The 16,059-nt window shown below is 54.2% G+C and overlaps 1 protein-coding gene across 2 annotated transcripts in view; it reads right to left on the bottom strand.

Moving 5' to 3' along the window:
• Positions 1 to 16,059, bottom strand: part of RGS3 (regulator of G protein signaling 3) — a 212,264-nt gene that overhangs the window by 167,847 nt on the left and 28,358 nt on the right. Inside the window, exons 2-6 of one of the 2 annotated variants that reach the window (XM_050926322.1) lie at positions 11,232 to 11,282; positions 7,340 to 7,398; positions 6,309 to 6,403; positions 5,116 to 5,184; positions 3,499 to 3,559 (exon numbers count right to left, since the gene is read on the bottom strand). In XM_050926322.1, the coding sequence (XP_050782279.1) occupies positions 3,499 to 3,559; positions 5,116 to 5,184; positions 6,309 to 6,403; positions 7,340 to 7,398; positions 11,232 to 11,282 (335 nt within the window). Of the gene's footprint in view, positions 1 to 3,498; positions 3,560 to 5,115; positions 5,185 to 5,759; positions 5,808 to 6,308; positions 6,404 to 7,339; positions 7,399 to 11,231; positions 11,283 to 16,059 lie in introns of those variants that run through there. The other variant, XM_050926323.1, reaches the window with a different exon arrangement.

Here is a 16,059-nt window from a genome sequence, read left to right on the forward strand (position 1 = left end):
TGTGGAACTCATTGCCACAGCTTAGCAAGATTCAAAAAAAGATTGGACATTGATATGGCTCAAAGTACCAGAGTCACAATAGTAACTCTTAAAGACTAAAACATGAGTTTTAGAAGGGACATGAGCCCCCTGTTTCAATGAGCAAGCAGATGAATAGATTCATAGATGTTAAGACCAGACATGATCATCCAGTCTGATCTCTTGCATAACACAGGCCAGGGATTCCTGCATCAAACTCTTCCCTTCCAATGGAGCTAGAACACAAAGACATGCCCAGTCTTAGTTTAAAGATGCCAAGAGACAGACAATCCATCACATCCCTTGGCAAGGCTTTTCCAGTGATGAATGGCCCCTTGTGTTCAAAATGTAGACCCCACTCCTAGTGTGAATTCGTCTGGCTTCAGCTTCCAGCCACTGGATCTTGTTCTGCCTTTGTCTGCTTCACTTGATCTAGACTAAATCTGCTCTCAAATCTTCTCCCTGTACAGGGACTTAAAGACTGTGATCAAGTCACCTCTGAACCTTCTCTTAATAGACTGAGCTGGTTTGGTCTCTTGCTACAAGGCAGGTTTCCAGACCTTCAGACCTTCTTGTAGATCTTTTCTGAACCCTTTGGATTTCTCAACGCCCTGTCTGAAGTGTGAACCCCAGCCCTGGACACCAACACCAGGAATCAGTCTCTAGCTGAGGGGGTTCAGATGACATTTCCTTGTGGGCTAGGGTTACCAGCTAGCAACCGTGACGGGGGTGGGGAGTAATAGGTGCCTACATAAGAAAAAGTCCCAAAAAACAGGACTGTCCCTTTAAAAATGGGACATCTGGTCACCCTGTTGTGGGCAGGTTATTCCAGAGCCACCTGTTGCAGGATTCTTGCACCTTGCTGGTGCTGGCCACTGTCAGTGGCAGGACATCGGGCTGGATGGAACTCAGCCTGATCCAGTCTGGCAGCTGCTGGGATGCCTGTTTCTCAAGACCCAGAAGTGGGGATCTGTGGAAGCCATTTACTTTAGCAGAGTTGCTGGTTTATTTGAGGAAGAAAAACCCAGTAGATTTTAAAGCTGTGTTACCATGAAAATGCCAACAGGTGGCAGCACTGGCTTGACAGGAGTGGGCAATGCTGGGAAGGGCAGGCACTGGCCCAGCCATTCACGTATTTTCTCCAAGACACTGAATGACAAAAAGCAGCAGCTGAGAGGGGCAGCAGGTGCCTAACCCAGTCTGGTAACAGGATTAAGGTGAGTGAGTTCTCACCAGCAGGGGCATCGCTGGTTGCGAAGGGCGGGTTAGTGCCACAGTAACTCTGCAGTACCACGCCCTGATGCAGCCACAAGTTACCGCAAGGGATACAGAGCAGCTAACAGCAAGGACAGCCGGGGTGGGGAGCCGAAGGGGACAAGATGGGGGATCGAACACAGAATGGCTCAAATCCGAGGCCAGTTTAGCCCAGTGTCCTGTCCGTCCTGTCCCACAGCAGCAGATGGGAGACAATCTATCCCAGGTGGTAGCATGGTCCCTAGTTAGGGATTAGGTTAAACATGGAACCAGGAGGGTGTATCCCCCTTGTTCCAATACTCTTCTTTTCACCTTAACTGTTAGCTAGAGACGGGGCTCTCCCAGCTAGGAACACCTGCTCCCTCTCCTCCCCAGGCTGCACAATGCTGCATCCTCAGCTGGGGCTTGGAAGGCTCCCCCCATCTGCCATGCCCTGCTGTAAGCACCTCACTGGAACCAGCGCACTCACACACCTGAGGCCCCCCTACCCCCCTCGGACTAGCCACGGTGCCCCATTCACTCTGCCCCTCGCCTTGCCTGCTCCCCACAGCTGGGCACCCCAAATCGGTGCCACTCCTGGAAAGAGAATTCTCACCCTCACTTTCCTCACCTGTAAAATGGAGCTCCATGGGCGGTGAGTTCTGCAGAGCCCTTGGGGACCGAGGGGCAGAACGCACCATGAAAGTGTTATTGTTGGGCTTCAGAGGGTTAAATCAGTGCCTCGACTGGACACCTGGCCTCAGACAGCGCTACCGAGCAGGGGCAGTGTGCTCGGGAATGGCTTATGCCACTGAGCAAACAAGCTGCCACAGTTAGAAGCCAGCACCTCTCGCCTCACCCCTGCCTGGGCCAGCCCCAGCAGAGCAGTGTTCTCTGCAGGCTGATGGCACAGCAGCCTGGAGGGCAGCAGGAGAGCACCCGCTGGGCCCAGCATGAGGGGGCTGGGAGCCACTGAAATACAGCTCCCCCTCCCGCCCCCCATCCGCTCCCCCGGCCGGTCGACAGCTACACACAGTCTGCAGGGCCCCAGGCTGGTGGCACGTCGGGAACGACCAGCCTTGGCCACTGAGCTATGTCCATTGCCCAGAACCGATGGAGAAACGCCAAGCCAGCACCATCTCTGGGCTACCCCCTGGGTTGAATCATGCTTGGGTGTGGGCAGAAGGGTCAGGGAACTCCAGGTCCCGTGAGAAGGAATGGCCCTTCCCATGTGTCTGGAACAAGGCTCAAAGACGGTAGTCTCAGCAAAGGGCTGGGAAGGAGCTTTCGCCAGCTGGGAAAGGGAAGGGCCGGTCCACCTGGGGGCAGGTCATAGCGTTCCCAGGGCTTCCAGGAGGTGGGGAGACAGGTATTGTTCTCCCCACCATCGCCAGTGCTGTGGCAGCTCCAGCCAGGGTGAACACAGTCCCTGATCTGCAGATCAGTGACACAAAGGCAGCAAGATGCCTCAGGCCGACCCCAGCAGGGAGGAGCCCAGGGTTTTGGGTGCTGCAGGACGGGAAAGCAGAGCGCCTCTTCTCCCTGGGTGCTGCACACTGCCCCATTCTGGGCAGGATGGGCAGTACTTGCATTCACCAGTCACAGGCCAGTGCGCAGCCTGGCACTCCACTCCGGGGCTGCTGGGCCATCCAGATGGGCCTCACGCAAACAAGACCGGGAGGCCTTGTGCAGCCTTGAACCTGGACTGGTGTTTGGCCAGAGCAGCCTGATGTCAGTGCCAGCAAGGAGCAGATGGGGTCCCTGTCAGCCGATGGCCTGTGCCTCCAAGGTGAGCAGGCGCCACTGGACGAGAGTCACCATGACTCCCTCACTCCCCAGGCCCTCCGGCTCCCCATCTCAGCAGCCTCACTGCGCTCTCCTCGGTCAAGAGGGCAAGGAGGCGCCTGCAGGGCAGGGAGGCCGTTGTCAGGACTTCTCTGCCTTCCCCGCAGACCCAGACCAAAGAGAGCAACTTCCCCCGCCCGCCGCAGAGCTGGGTACGTGCTCACCACACTGTCGGAAATGCTCTCTCCACTGGAAAACAACCCCCAGCTGTCACTTCCAATCCACTCTCCTGCCAGCCTCCCGCAGAGGCCCTGGCGCCCTCAGTCCCAGCCACAGGGCGCTTCACCCAGGAGGCTCTGCCAAGGGCACTGTGCCTCGGACGGGAGGATATCGCCTCCTCCCACCTGGCGCATAGGAAGGACCCGAACTCAGTGTGTGCTCCATACCCACAAGGGACTGTACCTTGTCTGGGGTCAGGAGCGACTTCACGCCAAAGCTCATACAGCCAATTAGCTGGCTCTGTCTGGAGAAGGATTCAGAGAGCAGGGTTAGCATCTCCCCTTAAACCCTCCTTACCCCCGAGGCCCAGGGCAGCTTCCCCATTAGCACAGCTCCCGCCCCTTCCCTCTGCCAGGAGGGCCTGGCTCCTGTAGAAGTGATGTTAGCACAGGGTTAAGGAGACACAGCGCTACACATCTCCTCTCCCCCACACATGCACCTTTGGGCTTTCTGTCCTCTCTCTGAGGGCAGGGCTTTGCAGGCAGCAGGCGCCCCCACTGCGCTGATCTCGCCAGGTCATCCTGCACTTTGGTCCGGCTCCTCCTGTGTTTGCTCCACTCCGATCGTGGTGTCACTCCACAGATGGTCGTGGCTGGATTCCCACCCCAGACTGACACAGAGGGGCAGGGGCTTGGAGGTTAGTTAGATAGTTAAAAAAGCTAACGATCCTCTGCAGCCTGGCTGCACCAGCATGCAGCGTTGCTGCTCGACACCTGCTGGACATTAGCTGTGGAGACGGAGGCAGTTCTGCATGCTTGGGCGTCCGTCCCTGCACAGCAGACGGGCCCTGGAGAGCCCGTCTGGCATACCGGCTTGGGCACTAAGTGGATTTGCTCGGAGACCGAAGCTCTCCCGGCCCTTTACAATACTGGCATTTGCTGACAGCTGCCATGCAGGGACCTGAGACCTGAGATGGAGCGTAAATGATACACCAGGACTTTTCCTTCTTTAGTTTCTCGGATACTTGGAGGGCTGCACCACGTTTGCATATGGGCAGAATGTACATGCACCTATGTCAGTGTGGCATTAGCATGGGCTCCAGCATTGGCTGCCCCCAATGTGATGTCTGATCCTGCCCCTTTGTGCCAACATCACCCAACATGACTCTGGTGAGGGATGCCACTCAGTGGCCTCGGAGCTGGATGTAGCATGCTGAACATCTGGAATGGTTGCACCTATGGCCAGCACAACTTGAAACAGGCTGCCCATGTGCCATGCATGTGAAGCTGCATGCAGCATCTAGGGTGGGCACTGAGCCATTCCTGGGCTACCACCAGGCATCGGTGTGAGCAGACACTGTGCAGGCTTCCCCTAGGCTAACTGACCTCTCTGCAACTGTGCAAAATGCTCCCCGGCCCCAGCAGAGTCTGCTCTTGGAACTGCAGTTTGCTTCAATGTCAGCGCAGCAGCAGCCCTGGATCACTCGAGATCATGGCCAGAGTGCAGAGAGCAGTCAGCATCCACAGCTTCCCAGCAGCTCTCGGGGCCCAGCGTGCGACAGAGCACCCTGAGCCGAGGGGTGTGCTGAGGCCGGGGGTGCAGACGTGCTTCACCTACCCCTCACAAAGGGGCTTAGCCCAGTGCCACTGCTCAGATCAAGCAGCCACATCACACTCTCGATCTACCCACGTGACACCCACTGATGCCAGGCTGGGCCACGGGACCGAGGCTCTGCAGGAACTCACGTGAAAGTGGCAAGAGCCGATGGTATTTTTTTCCCTTCTCCAGCCTTTCCAAACCTTGTTAAAAAGACGGCTCAGCAGCATTCCAATCCCAGCCCCGTCCTGGCAGTGGCTTTACCTGGAATTCCTCTCTTGGTTCCAAACTGTAACCAGAAGACGCTTGTGTTCATCTTCTTCTTGAATGGGGCTGTAACAGAAGCCAGAAAGGACAGGATGAGAGCACCCATCGCCACCAGGACACACAGCAAGGAGTGGGTTTAGTGTTCCTTTAATGCTCCAGCTATGCCGCATCCCCCACTCCCGGCCCCACTGATTCCTACATGGAGCTTCCCAGCAATTGCCATAAATGGCAGTCTTCTCAAACAAGCTACTGTGCAGTAATTTACTAAAATTAACGAGGCTGCAAGCTCCAATCCATGTTTGTTACATAAGGAAGAACTTGAGGGCCATGCTGCTTGCATGGTTAAACAAAGGAGACATTTGTTATTGACAAGCTGTTGCAAGGGGAGGTGAACTCTCCTGAGCAGGTGCTGAAACACAGCTCAGGTTGCATAAGGACAGACACATGTTAAACATCAAAGGAAGAACAGCACAAAAACACTATCATTCATACTCCTAAATAATCACTCTGTGAATATTTCATGAGTATAGAGATCCAACACAGGCAGGTCTGCTAGAAATAATTAACTCCACCAAAACGCTGCAAGCTGCCAGCCCCCTTCCCATGCAAGGACATGCTAGAGCTTTGGGAAATCCTTTTACCTTCCTTGTTCATGCTGATCCACCAGATTGTGGCAGGCCCAGGGCCTAGAAAATGGACTGTTTTCCCCGACTCCATACAGATGCATAGAAGCTACCAAATAAGAAACTCCAAATGTGCAGGAGTATTGCTGTCATGCTGTGTAGTCACAGCTTTGTGAGCTTCAGCAAAGCTCTGTTCAATAGTTCAAGGCATTTCAACCACAAGAAATAGCAAAATAATGTCTGCCACTCCTCATTTCAGTACGAAACCTCATCATGCATGAGGCATGTTTATTGAAGCTACGAGGTGGGGATTTACCCACAAAAGCTCTTGCTCCAATACGTCTGTTAGTCTATAAGGTGCCACAGGACTCTTTGCTGCTTTTACAGATCCAGACTAACACGGCTCCCCTCTGATAAGTGAGTAAACGGGATCTTGGCCACAAGAGGCTAAGGCAGCATTTGCTACAGTTCAGACTCTCTTCCAGCTCCATTCCGAACACATGCCCCATTTGGAACATAAACCAGTGGAAGGACGGGATGGTGCCACCTCGGACCCTGCATACTCACAAGAGGAAGTGCTCGTGGAAGATGGGATTTTTGCTGTCTGGAACAGTCTTGGTTTTTTGCCTGCATTTCCGATCAGTATCTGGTACTACAGACATCTTGATGTCGAGAAACAAACAGCACATTAGCCATCTTTAAGCAAACACAAACTCGCCACAAACCCAGCAACTGTCTCGTGCTCAGCTCATCAGGAGACCCACCAGTCAGCTCTGTGGATGGCCAAGTCGCAAAGATCTAGTTTGTGCTAGCCAGGTGTTTAGGTCTCTTTGCATTGACCAGGTCTAGCCACAACATTACAAAGCTCCTCTGGGCAACGTGAACAGGAGAAAATCTTCCTTAGCGAGTCAGAGACCCCAGGGTTTGATCTGCGCAAATATTCCTAGCCAGTCTCTGGCCATGTAAACACACACACGCACGCACACATGTACACACACAGCCCTGAGATCCGCTGAGGGAGGACATATTTTCGGTTAGAATCAGAGTACGTAGAGATGGAAATGACCTACTAAGGTGCTATCAGTTTAACCAGAGCTGCCGAGCCCTGTGCCCTACAGTGCAGTTACTGGAGTTTGCCTAATGCTGATCATTCATTCTCATCCCTTTCCTTAGTCTGCATGATGAGCGCTGACAGCCACAGACAGAGCTTTCTCCTCTGGCTCCCACATTCTCTGCTAGTAATGATTCTGTGACAACAAATTCTCCATTGGAGGGTGCCATAGCCCCCAGGTGCAGTTAGCACAGTGATGCACCCAGCACCTGACAGGAGACTGGCTGTCTTAGCTTACCTGGTGCAGGGAAGTTACTCAGCAGCTGGTAAATGCAGGGATGGGGGCAGAGGAGTTCAGGACAAATGGGCAGGCACAAAGCAAAGGTTCTGCTCCAATTTCTGTGGAGCCCCAGAAGAGGGACAGGGAGAAGATGGGAGCCCAGCTGCATGCCTGGAGGAATTCACCCCAAAACCAGAAGGGGTACAAAGCGGTCACATCCTCATCCCCAGCTGAACCCAAAGCCCCTGGGGCAGCTTAAGAACCCACCTTCACATAGGAGTTGCATGTCCGGTACTCTTTTCCCAGCAGGCCCTTTGCTTCCATAACTGGAAAGAAAATGAAACGTGGTTGAAAAGAGACAGGGAAGGCGTCTTCCCACAGCACTGCGCTCATGCCCTGGTGCCAGGCACTGAAAGCCGGGCTCCTCCCTGTCAAGCTTGACTGGCAGGATTAAACCAGAGCTGGCTTACAGGACACGGGCTGGCAGCCTCTGCGCCTGGCAGGCTCCTCGCACGTGCACCTCCCTGCCCCTGAGGGCTCGTGGGGTACAAGGGGGATTGCAGAGAGAAATGGTTGAGGGTTTTATTTTGAAGTAAAACTGTCCTATGAACACATGCATCTGCGGGGGAGCTTGGAGCAGATGCAGCCCAGCATCCAGCTGACAAATTGCATTTCACCCGCTTGACTTCACACAACACAGGGGCTACTGGCGCCAGGCGCGGGACAAATAGCAAAGGCCAGCACTCCATCTCTGCTCCGCCTCTGCAAAGCCAGCCTCCCTGCACTGACTGCAGTGGCAATGCACCGTTCTTTCCAGCCGTGTGAGTGAAATGAGAATCTGGCCCCAGCACACAGAGATAGTAACTAGACTGTTCTGTACATGACGCGTTGTCTGAGCTGTGCAAGCCAGGAGCTACCATTCAGAACCCGGCCTGCTATCAGACAGCAGGAGCTTTGCACCTGCTGGGGGAGGCCTGGGTTCCTCTAGGTCCGGATCAGGCTGTCACAAACAGCACAGGAGCGAAGGGCTTGCAGTAAGACCCCTCTGTTGCACACACTCCTAGTTTTCCACTACAATATTTGGGGCTGACCCTTTTCCAGATGTGAAGGCCTAGAGGGACCATTATGATCATCCCATCTGACCTGCAAAGCACAGGCCAGAGAATCTCCCCCAGGGATTCCTGCATCAACCTGATTATGCTAGGGCAGATCTCTCTGAAAGAGACACCCACCTTGGTTTAAAGACTTCAAGGGGTGGAGAATCCACCCCACCCTGAGGTGAGTTGTTTCAAAGGTGAATCACCTCCTCTGGTAAAACACCTCTCTTATTTGTAGCTTAAATTTACCCAGCTTCAGCTTCCAGCCACTGGGTGTCCTTCTGTGTCTGCTAGTTAAAGAGCTCTCTCATCTCAGAAAGCTCCTCCCCCGTGGGGATTTATACATTGGGTCACATCACAGGCTAACCTCCTCTTGGCTAACCACATAGATTGAGCTGCTTTAACCTCTCACTGTCAGGCAGGTTTCCAGACCTCAAACCATCCTTGCAGCTCTTTTCAGAACCTTTTCCGATTTGTTACCATCCTTTCTAAGGTGTGGAGCAAGTTCCCAGTAACAGACTCACTCCGGGCCAGCCCCCAGTCAAATAAAACACCGGGTTAAAGTTTGTGCCAGACTCTTACAGCCATTTTTAGGGTCCAAACCATCCCTTCTCCGTTGTTCTGTAAACCCGAACTCCACCCTTGGAAGGAGGCTGGACACCGGCCCTGCACATTCCAGGGAATGCCAGCCTGGAAAAGGATGAGGAGCACGGACTCAGGCCAGCCTTATGTGCTGGGTCATGCAGCACCTTTGCTAGGGCCAGCACCAGCTATAAGCAATGGAGCTTCGGCCAGGCCCCTTGGGGAGCCAGTTCTGCTAACAGATACAACTCACCCTGGCACTGGCCAGGTACCCAGGCAGCATTTCCTCTCTCCTAACTGCCCAGCCCACTGGAGCTCTGGGGTTCCCCAGCCCCACGTCATCCCAGCATGGCCCTGGGCTCACTGCTGGCTCAGGGAGTTCCCAGTCACTGCTCCCCAGCTCCCCTAACTGTCCTGCCGTCGAGGGCAGCTTCTCCTTGGTCACAGAGATACCCCCTGCAGAACAGATGGGTGTTTCCTGGCTCCATTCAGACTGCTGCACAGCTCAGCCCCGCACAGCTGCCCAGCGCCTGCCCACAAAGCTAGGAAGCTGAAGCACACGAAGGCCAGAATGTATTGCCCCTATTTTGCAGATGGGGGTCTGGGGCGAAGAATGGTTCAGTGGCTCCCCGAAGCGCACGCAGCGAGTCCGTGGCATGAACAAGACTGAGCCCATTGGCCTGAACTCAAACTAGCCCCTTTACCATAGACCATCCACCCTCCTGTCTGCTATCAGGAGCGCTGTGTGCCCCAGTGGGCCGGACCCCGGCCCTCCTACTGCGTCTGCTCTGCCTGCACGTGCACGTTCAGATCAGTGGGCATGTCTCCGTGTGTGCTATTAACTGCCCCAGGCCCTCCCATAGGTTCTGAGGAGCCTCAGCTAGCCACAGGCCACTGTTACCATCACAGAAGGGAAGAAGGGTTGGGTCTCCTGTTCCTTTCCCTGACCCCTGCGCCTTTTCTCCTCTGCTCTTCAGAAGTTAAATGTAAAAGTTAAATGCATCACCACACAAGACCACACAAGGTCAGGAAATGCAGCAGGCCAAAGGAGATAAATTAGGTCAATACGTGACCTTTTGGCTGTTTATGAGCCACAGAGAGCCTGTCACTTGCTGTGGTACACAAAGCATTGGGGGTTAGATGAGACACTCAAGCCTTGTACCCCCCAGAAACCAAGCTCCCCACAGGGGTAACAGGGCAATGCACTCACCAAAGCTCCCAGTACACATATCTGAGACCTCCAGTGACACCAGCAACGGCCATTTGTGACAAATCTTTCTGTCCTTTATGCCACATGACGAAGCATCAATGACACAAGCTCCAGGTCACCTTTAAGGTTCTACAGCAACCTGCGCTCATCCCCGGGCTTCTGGGAGCAGTTGCTTCCCTGGGAAGTGTGAGGCTTTAGACACCGCTGTCTGTGTCGGAACATGTATCCACCAGAAGTACGGGCCATACGAGCTAGGTGAGCTCACATCACAGCAGAGGCTCCAACCCTGCAGCTCTCAGTCGCTGGGGGCGTTGCTGTGCATTTAATTTGATGAGACCCTGTTCACTAAGGTTTTTCGGCATCTAACCATGCAGGTAGGCACCCACTGGGATTTTCCGAAGTGCCCACACAGGTGAGGCACCTCCCCCGCATTGAAAGTCCAGGTGTCCAGCTGCCTTGGGGACTTCAGCCAATCACGAGTGAGCTCAGGCTGACCCATGGGCTCCATTATCATGCTCTGGACATTGCAGGCCCCTGTGCTGCCGAGCCAGATTGCTGGGCATCGTGGGAGATCAACCCCAGCAATGGGGCCTGGAGGGAGTGACGGGAGGGATTCCCATGCTGCGCTCAGGAGCCAGTCAAGGGCACTCAGAGTCACTGTTATTGGAGATTTGTCCTGTGCCTGCTAAAGTGCTCGGTGCAGCCTGGCGTGCAAAGCACAGCCCTGCCCCCAATGTGATGCAGAGTGGGCTGGACAGGCTGGGCCGCCTACAGCAGGGGCTACGCTGGGTGCAGCTTGTGGCAGCATCGCTGTTGACTCACTCAAGGACACCACAGGAGGAGTGAGGCTCCTGCCAGCGAGCAGCCTGCCTGGGTTTGTTAAGAGATCTGGCTGGAGCTGGGTCCCGAGAGGCAGAGCCAAGCCCTCCTCTCCCTCTGCCTGGGTTAAGTCAGGGCAGCGGGACCGGCACCAGAGTCACCGCAGAGCCTCGCAGGTGAGGCGACACAGATCACCCTTTGCACATGTGAGCACATGCACGTGGGGTGGTGCTCTGCTCCCCTCTAGCATGGCTGGTGAGCTTGCGGTGGCCACTGCTAGCAGAGCCTGCTCTTTCCACACCAGCTGCCCCACGGTCAAGCCCCACTGCTGGGCCAGCCTCTCTGGGGCTAACATACTACAACAGGTGCTAGGCAAAGTGCCCTTATCATGAGCTGCCCCTGCCCTCCTGGTGACATGGACTGTATCCTGGCCCCCCTCGGTGATACTTACCGTGTAACACGAGGAGCCTGCCCTGCATGTCGATGGACAGCTTCAGCTGACCTGGGCAAACAACAGGAGAAAGAGCAGATGAGCAACTGGTGCGGAACTCATTCAGGGAGATTCCCTGCCGACTATGCCCCACAAGCCAGCCCAGCTGGGTGCAGAGGGACCCCCCAGTACCCATGGCTCTGTCCTTCTGCCAGCTTCACTCCAGCCACTAAACACCCTGGCTCCCTTCCCTGCTCTAACAGCATTTCAGGGGCTGCTGCTCGGCGAGATGCTGCCCATGTAGAGGAGCCTGTGGCAGTGGGGAAGGGCTGGGAAAACGTGGCTCCTGGAAAGGATCTGTCTCACTTTAACACGCCTCCCAGGGCTGAGTGATATGTGGCCACAGAGACGGGGCATGGGAGACTCCTGAACCCTGGCATGATCACTGGGCCTACAGACATGCCCTAATGGGAATTCAGCTGTTCAATGTAAGTGACAGTAACTAAAGTGTCACAATGACCTGTCCCAACAAATCGTGACAGGAAAAGGAACAAGAAGGAGGCAGAAAGACTGGCTTAGCCCAGACAAAACGGCCTGTGATAAAACTCAAGGGCTGTGTTAAGATCATGCCTGGTAAACAGCAACAGTGTGGGAGCGAGTATCAATGAACCAAAATTGATATGTCAGAAACTAGGCCTAGTTGGTGGACAAAATAATGGGAAGATGGACTAGTCCACCCCCCCACTCCCTTTTGGGGTCCTTAAGGAAAGAGATTTGGGGAGAAAAACTGGCTACTGAGCAAGCTTCACCATCATGGCTGCCACCCCTACTGGCTCCTGGGACCCCGGGGCCGTCGTCATCCTGATCCTGACCTGAGCGGACACAGAGAGGGACCTAGATGACATCACCACCTCCACCGGGTCTAGCCAAACCCCAGACAACCCTGGGATGAAACAGAATTAGACTTTAACAACACCAGCTCCAGCCTGTCTCAACAAACTTCTTCTCTTCTCCCCAAAAGGGCAGCTATTACCATCTTCAATACCATCTAAGGGTACATCTACACTGCAGAGAGAAACCCACGGCACCAAGTCTCAGACCCTGGGTCAGCTGACTTGGGTGCACGGGGCTCAGGCTGCAGGGCTAAAAACAACAGCGTAGATGTTCCCACTTAGGCTGGAGCCCAGATTCTGAGACCCTCCTGAGACAATATGTACCCTTGAGTTCACCCTTTTTACAACACTATGATAAATTTTGTAGAAAATATGCCTTGTAAGGTATCATCTGAAAACTCATAATTTGCTGAACATTACTGTCCTGGTAAAAATCTGTGTGGTCACATTGTATGTAAAGTTATAAAATTCTACTATATAAAATGTGTTCTGTGGCATACAGTATGGCTGGGGGGGGGATTTACGTGCTGGAGGCTGTGTGTGGGCAGAACAGGAGTGGTTGTTCTCACAGCAAAGCAGTGTAAAAGGTACGCCAGGTTGGAGAACTGAGGGGACGCAGCTGTCCAGATTGTACCCTGAGTAATGTCACACCTCCCCCTCATCACATTTCAGAGCCAGGGCTCCTGCCAGAGCAGAAACATCTACACTGCTGGTTTTAGCCCCATAGCATGACTTGGGCTCTGAGACTCGGTACTGTGAGATTTTCTTTGCAGTGTAACCTGTCAAACAAGGGTGGGGTGGGGGGTTCCTTCTGAAAACTCTCTCCAGCTGAAAGCAAAAGGAACAAGGGATGTAGTTCAAATGAAAGCCTTATTCAATACTTCACATTTCAAACACTTTAGCTGTTTTTCCTTGGTACTGAGCAGGCTGAGGGCTCTGTACACTGAAACCTGGACCTTGTTTAACACTGGACAGTGATCAGGTTATGTTAACACCTTCGGCCCATATAGTCCAACAAAATTAATACAACAACCCAACCCCCAGCTCTCCATCCTCCCTCTGGGTGGCCTTGGAAGGTCCCTCAGCCCCTCTGCCAAAGCTTTCCTGTCCACAAACCTGGGCTAACACCAACCTGCCCCCACTAGCAGGCTGTAAGGGGCAGTTAGCCTCAGGGAGGGTGGTCTGACAGAGGAACACTGGGGAAGTGCTGAGTATAATTCCACACACAGTGTATGCTCCTGGAAGCAGGGACATTAGCAACATGTAAAGGCAGGGAGGCAGTGTGTCCTAGTGGATGGAGCACTGCACTGGTAATCAGCAGCCTGGAAGCTCAGTGGAGCAGGAGCTACCCACACGGCCACTCAGCAGCCTATTTAGTACCGTGCAGGCGCTCAGGGAACACCTGGCCGGGATCTGCCACTGCCGGAGGAGAGGCACCCCTCCCCCGGCCCCAACTCAGCCCCAGGGAAGGGGCGCCTTGAATCCAGCCTCAGCCTGGACCTGCCATGGCCGGGGCGCCTATCCCCCCCAGCCCAACGGGGAATGGCGAAGAGCCCAGCACTTTACCCTTCCCTCACACAGCCACTGTCTCTGTGCCTATCCCAGAGGCATCAGCAACCCCTCTGCGGTGCCCTGACCCAGAGGGAATTGCTGCTGGTTGGCAGAGCTAACACTGAGCTGCCCAGGCACAACCCCAGGGATGGACAGCAGAAGAGGGGATTCTCTACCAGGAGTTCAGGTAACTAGTCCCCATGCCGCAGAGACGCTCCTGGCAGGGGCCAGGCTGCTGGCCTCTCAGGGGGACAGGGCTCTGGTGCGATGCCAGCACTGTGGGGAAGCAACACCTTCACTGGGCATTTCCTGCTTTGCTAAGGGCTGTGACGTCCCACGTGCGGGCAGCAGAAAGCCCCTCACTGGGACAGTGACCTATAGTGCACCTGGAGGAAGCAAAGAAAGATCCCCATGGCAGTGAGTGCGGGGTGCCGGGCTAGGAGCCTGGCTGCTAATTCTGGCTCTGCTACTGAGCTGCTGGAGCAAGTCCTTTCTCCTCTGTGGGCCGTGATGTCCCCCTCCCGAAAACGGGGATAACGAAACTCCCCATCCTGTGCGCAGTGCTTGGAGCTCTAGGGCTGGGCTGCTCAATGCAATGACTAGGTAGCATTAGTGAGACAATGTCTGGGAGTGACGGCTGCTACTTCTAAGCCCTGAGACTCGAGAAAGATCTTCTGCCCTGGCTCCATGCCACACAGATTCCCATGTGCCAGGGAACCCATCCCCAGCCAGTTAGTTAAGCTAGTGTGGCTGTTTGCATCGCTGGGGGCGGGCCGTGGGGCAGGAAGCAGAGTCCAGCTAGTTACATTCGCATGAGGTATTGCTGGAGATCCTCAGCAATATGAGGAAGTCCAGATTTCCAGCTGGCCGAACCGGGGCACAGCTGGGCTCTAAGTCCTGGCACATCACCTTAGCGGCAGACAGCAGACGGCTCACAGCTCTGCCCTAATAACAAGGCTGGGGGAGGGTCATTTCACCCTCAGCTGGTGTAAGTCAGTGCAGCTCCACTGAAGTCTGTGTCAATTTCCACCAGTGGTGATTTGGCCCTTGGTGTTTAACATGCTCCCAGAACAAACTCAGCATTTGGAGCCAGGACTTTAACCCTTTTGCCATCTTCCCATTTCTGAAGCCGTGGGAATGCTCTCATTATCCCACCATTAACATCTGACAATGGTGACCCTGGGAAAGCAAAAGGATGAGATCCAGCCAAGCATGACCTGGAGTCAGCCTGCTAATGAACAGGAGCGTGAGGGGACAGAGAGCTTTTGTGCCAGGGTTATTTGAGGAGCGGGGCGAGGAAAAGCATGGATCGAATCTGCGCCAGGAGTGGCAGGGGAGCCCTGGCTCTGGGAGGCAGCACATGGTGATCCCTAAACACAGCGGGCTGAGATTAAGCAGAGCGAGAACAGCAGAAGCAGGACAGAAGGCTGCAGCTGAGGTTAAAATAATTGAGTGATGTGAGGCTATTTTATGACAGCATAACTCAATCTGAAGGCGTGTTCGGACTGGACACTGATCAGGGTCATTAGCACTGAGGCATAGGATTGGTTTAGTATTTACTATGCACAGCAGTAGCGCCAGCAGGCCATGAATTAGGGCCCCTGGGTGCTAGGTGCTGTACAAATGCTTACAAAAAGATGGGAGGAGGGAAAAAAACCACCTAGTGAAACCAGAGAACTTTATGGGGTGTTCTGACCATCTCTGAACCACTAGGGATTGGCCACTGGTGCCAAGAGAGAGGGTCCTAGACTAGAAGACTGATCCAGTATGAAAAACCGCATCTTCCTGTAGGAAACGGATGACGGTGCTGGCTCAGAAAGCCAACTGGAAACAGACTTGCCCCTGCCTTTCTCTAGCTACGTGCAAAGAGCTGGCATTAGTAGTGTGGTGTGTTTGTACAGCACTGAGCACACGGGGGTCCTGGTCCTGACTAGGCTCCTAAGCACTCCGGTAATACAAAGAACACAAGACAGTGAAGCTTAACCACAGCCTGAGAGACATGTAAGGATGCATTGTGGCTGGGACAGGAGGCTGAGGAGGGGAGAGTTAAATAAACAAACTGCAGCCACATGGCAATATGGGTCCAGCTGAGGCATTCAGAATTTCTCAGACAAACGGAGTGCTGGCCTCCTCCCACGGCTGGCAGGAAAGGCAGCCCCACACCAGCCTCGCCTTATGTAGAACAATCAGCAAAAACTCTATTCAACATCTGGACCAAGGAGCTGCTGGCTTTCTGAGTTTCCCCAGACGAAGAGGGTAGGCTGAGGGCTGCATTTGAGAAATGCTGGTCTTGTGGCAGTGGAAAGTCTCTCTTGGCACCAGAGAAGCAGTAAGTGAGGCCCACCAAGGCTGTGTCTCCACTAGGGATAAAGGTGGAATTTTACAAGACAAGTGAGCACGAGATA

The sequence above is a fragment of the Gopherus flavomarginatus genome, chromosome 17 (assembly GCF_025201925.1).
Source record: "Gopherus flavomarginatus isolate rGopFla2 chromosome 17, rGopFla2.mat.asm, whole genome shotgun sequence".
NCBI lineage: Eukaryota > Metazoa > Chordata > Testudines > Testudinidae > Gopherus > Gopherus flavomarginatus.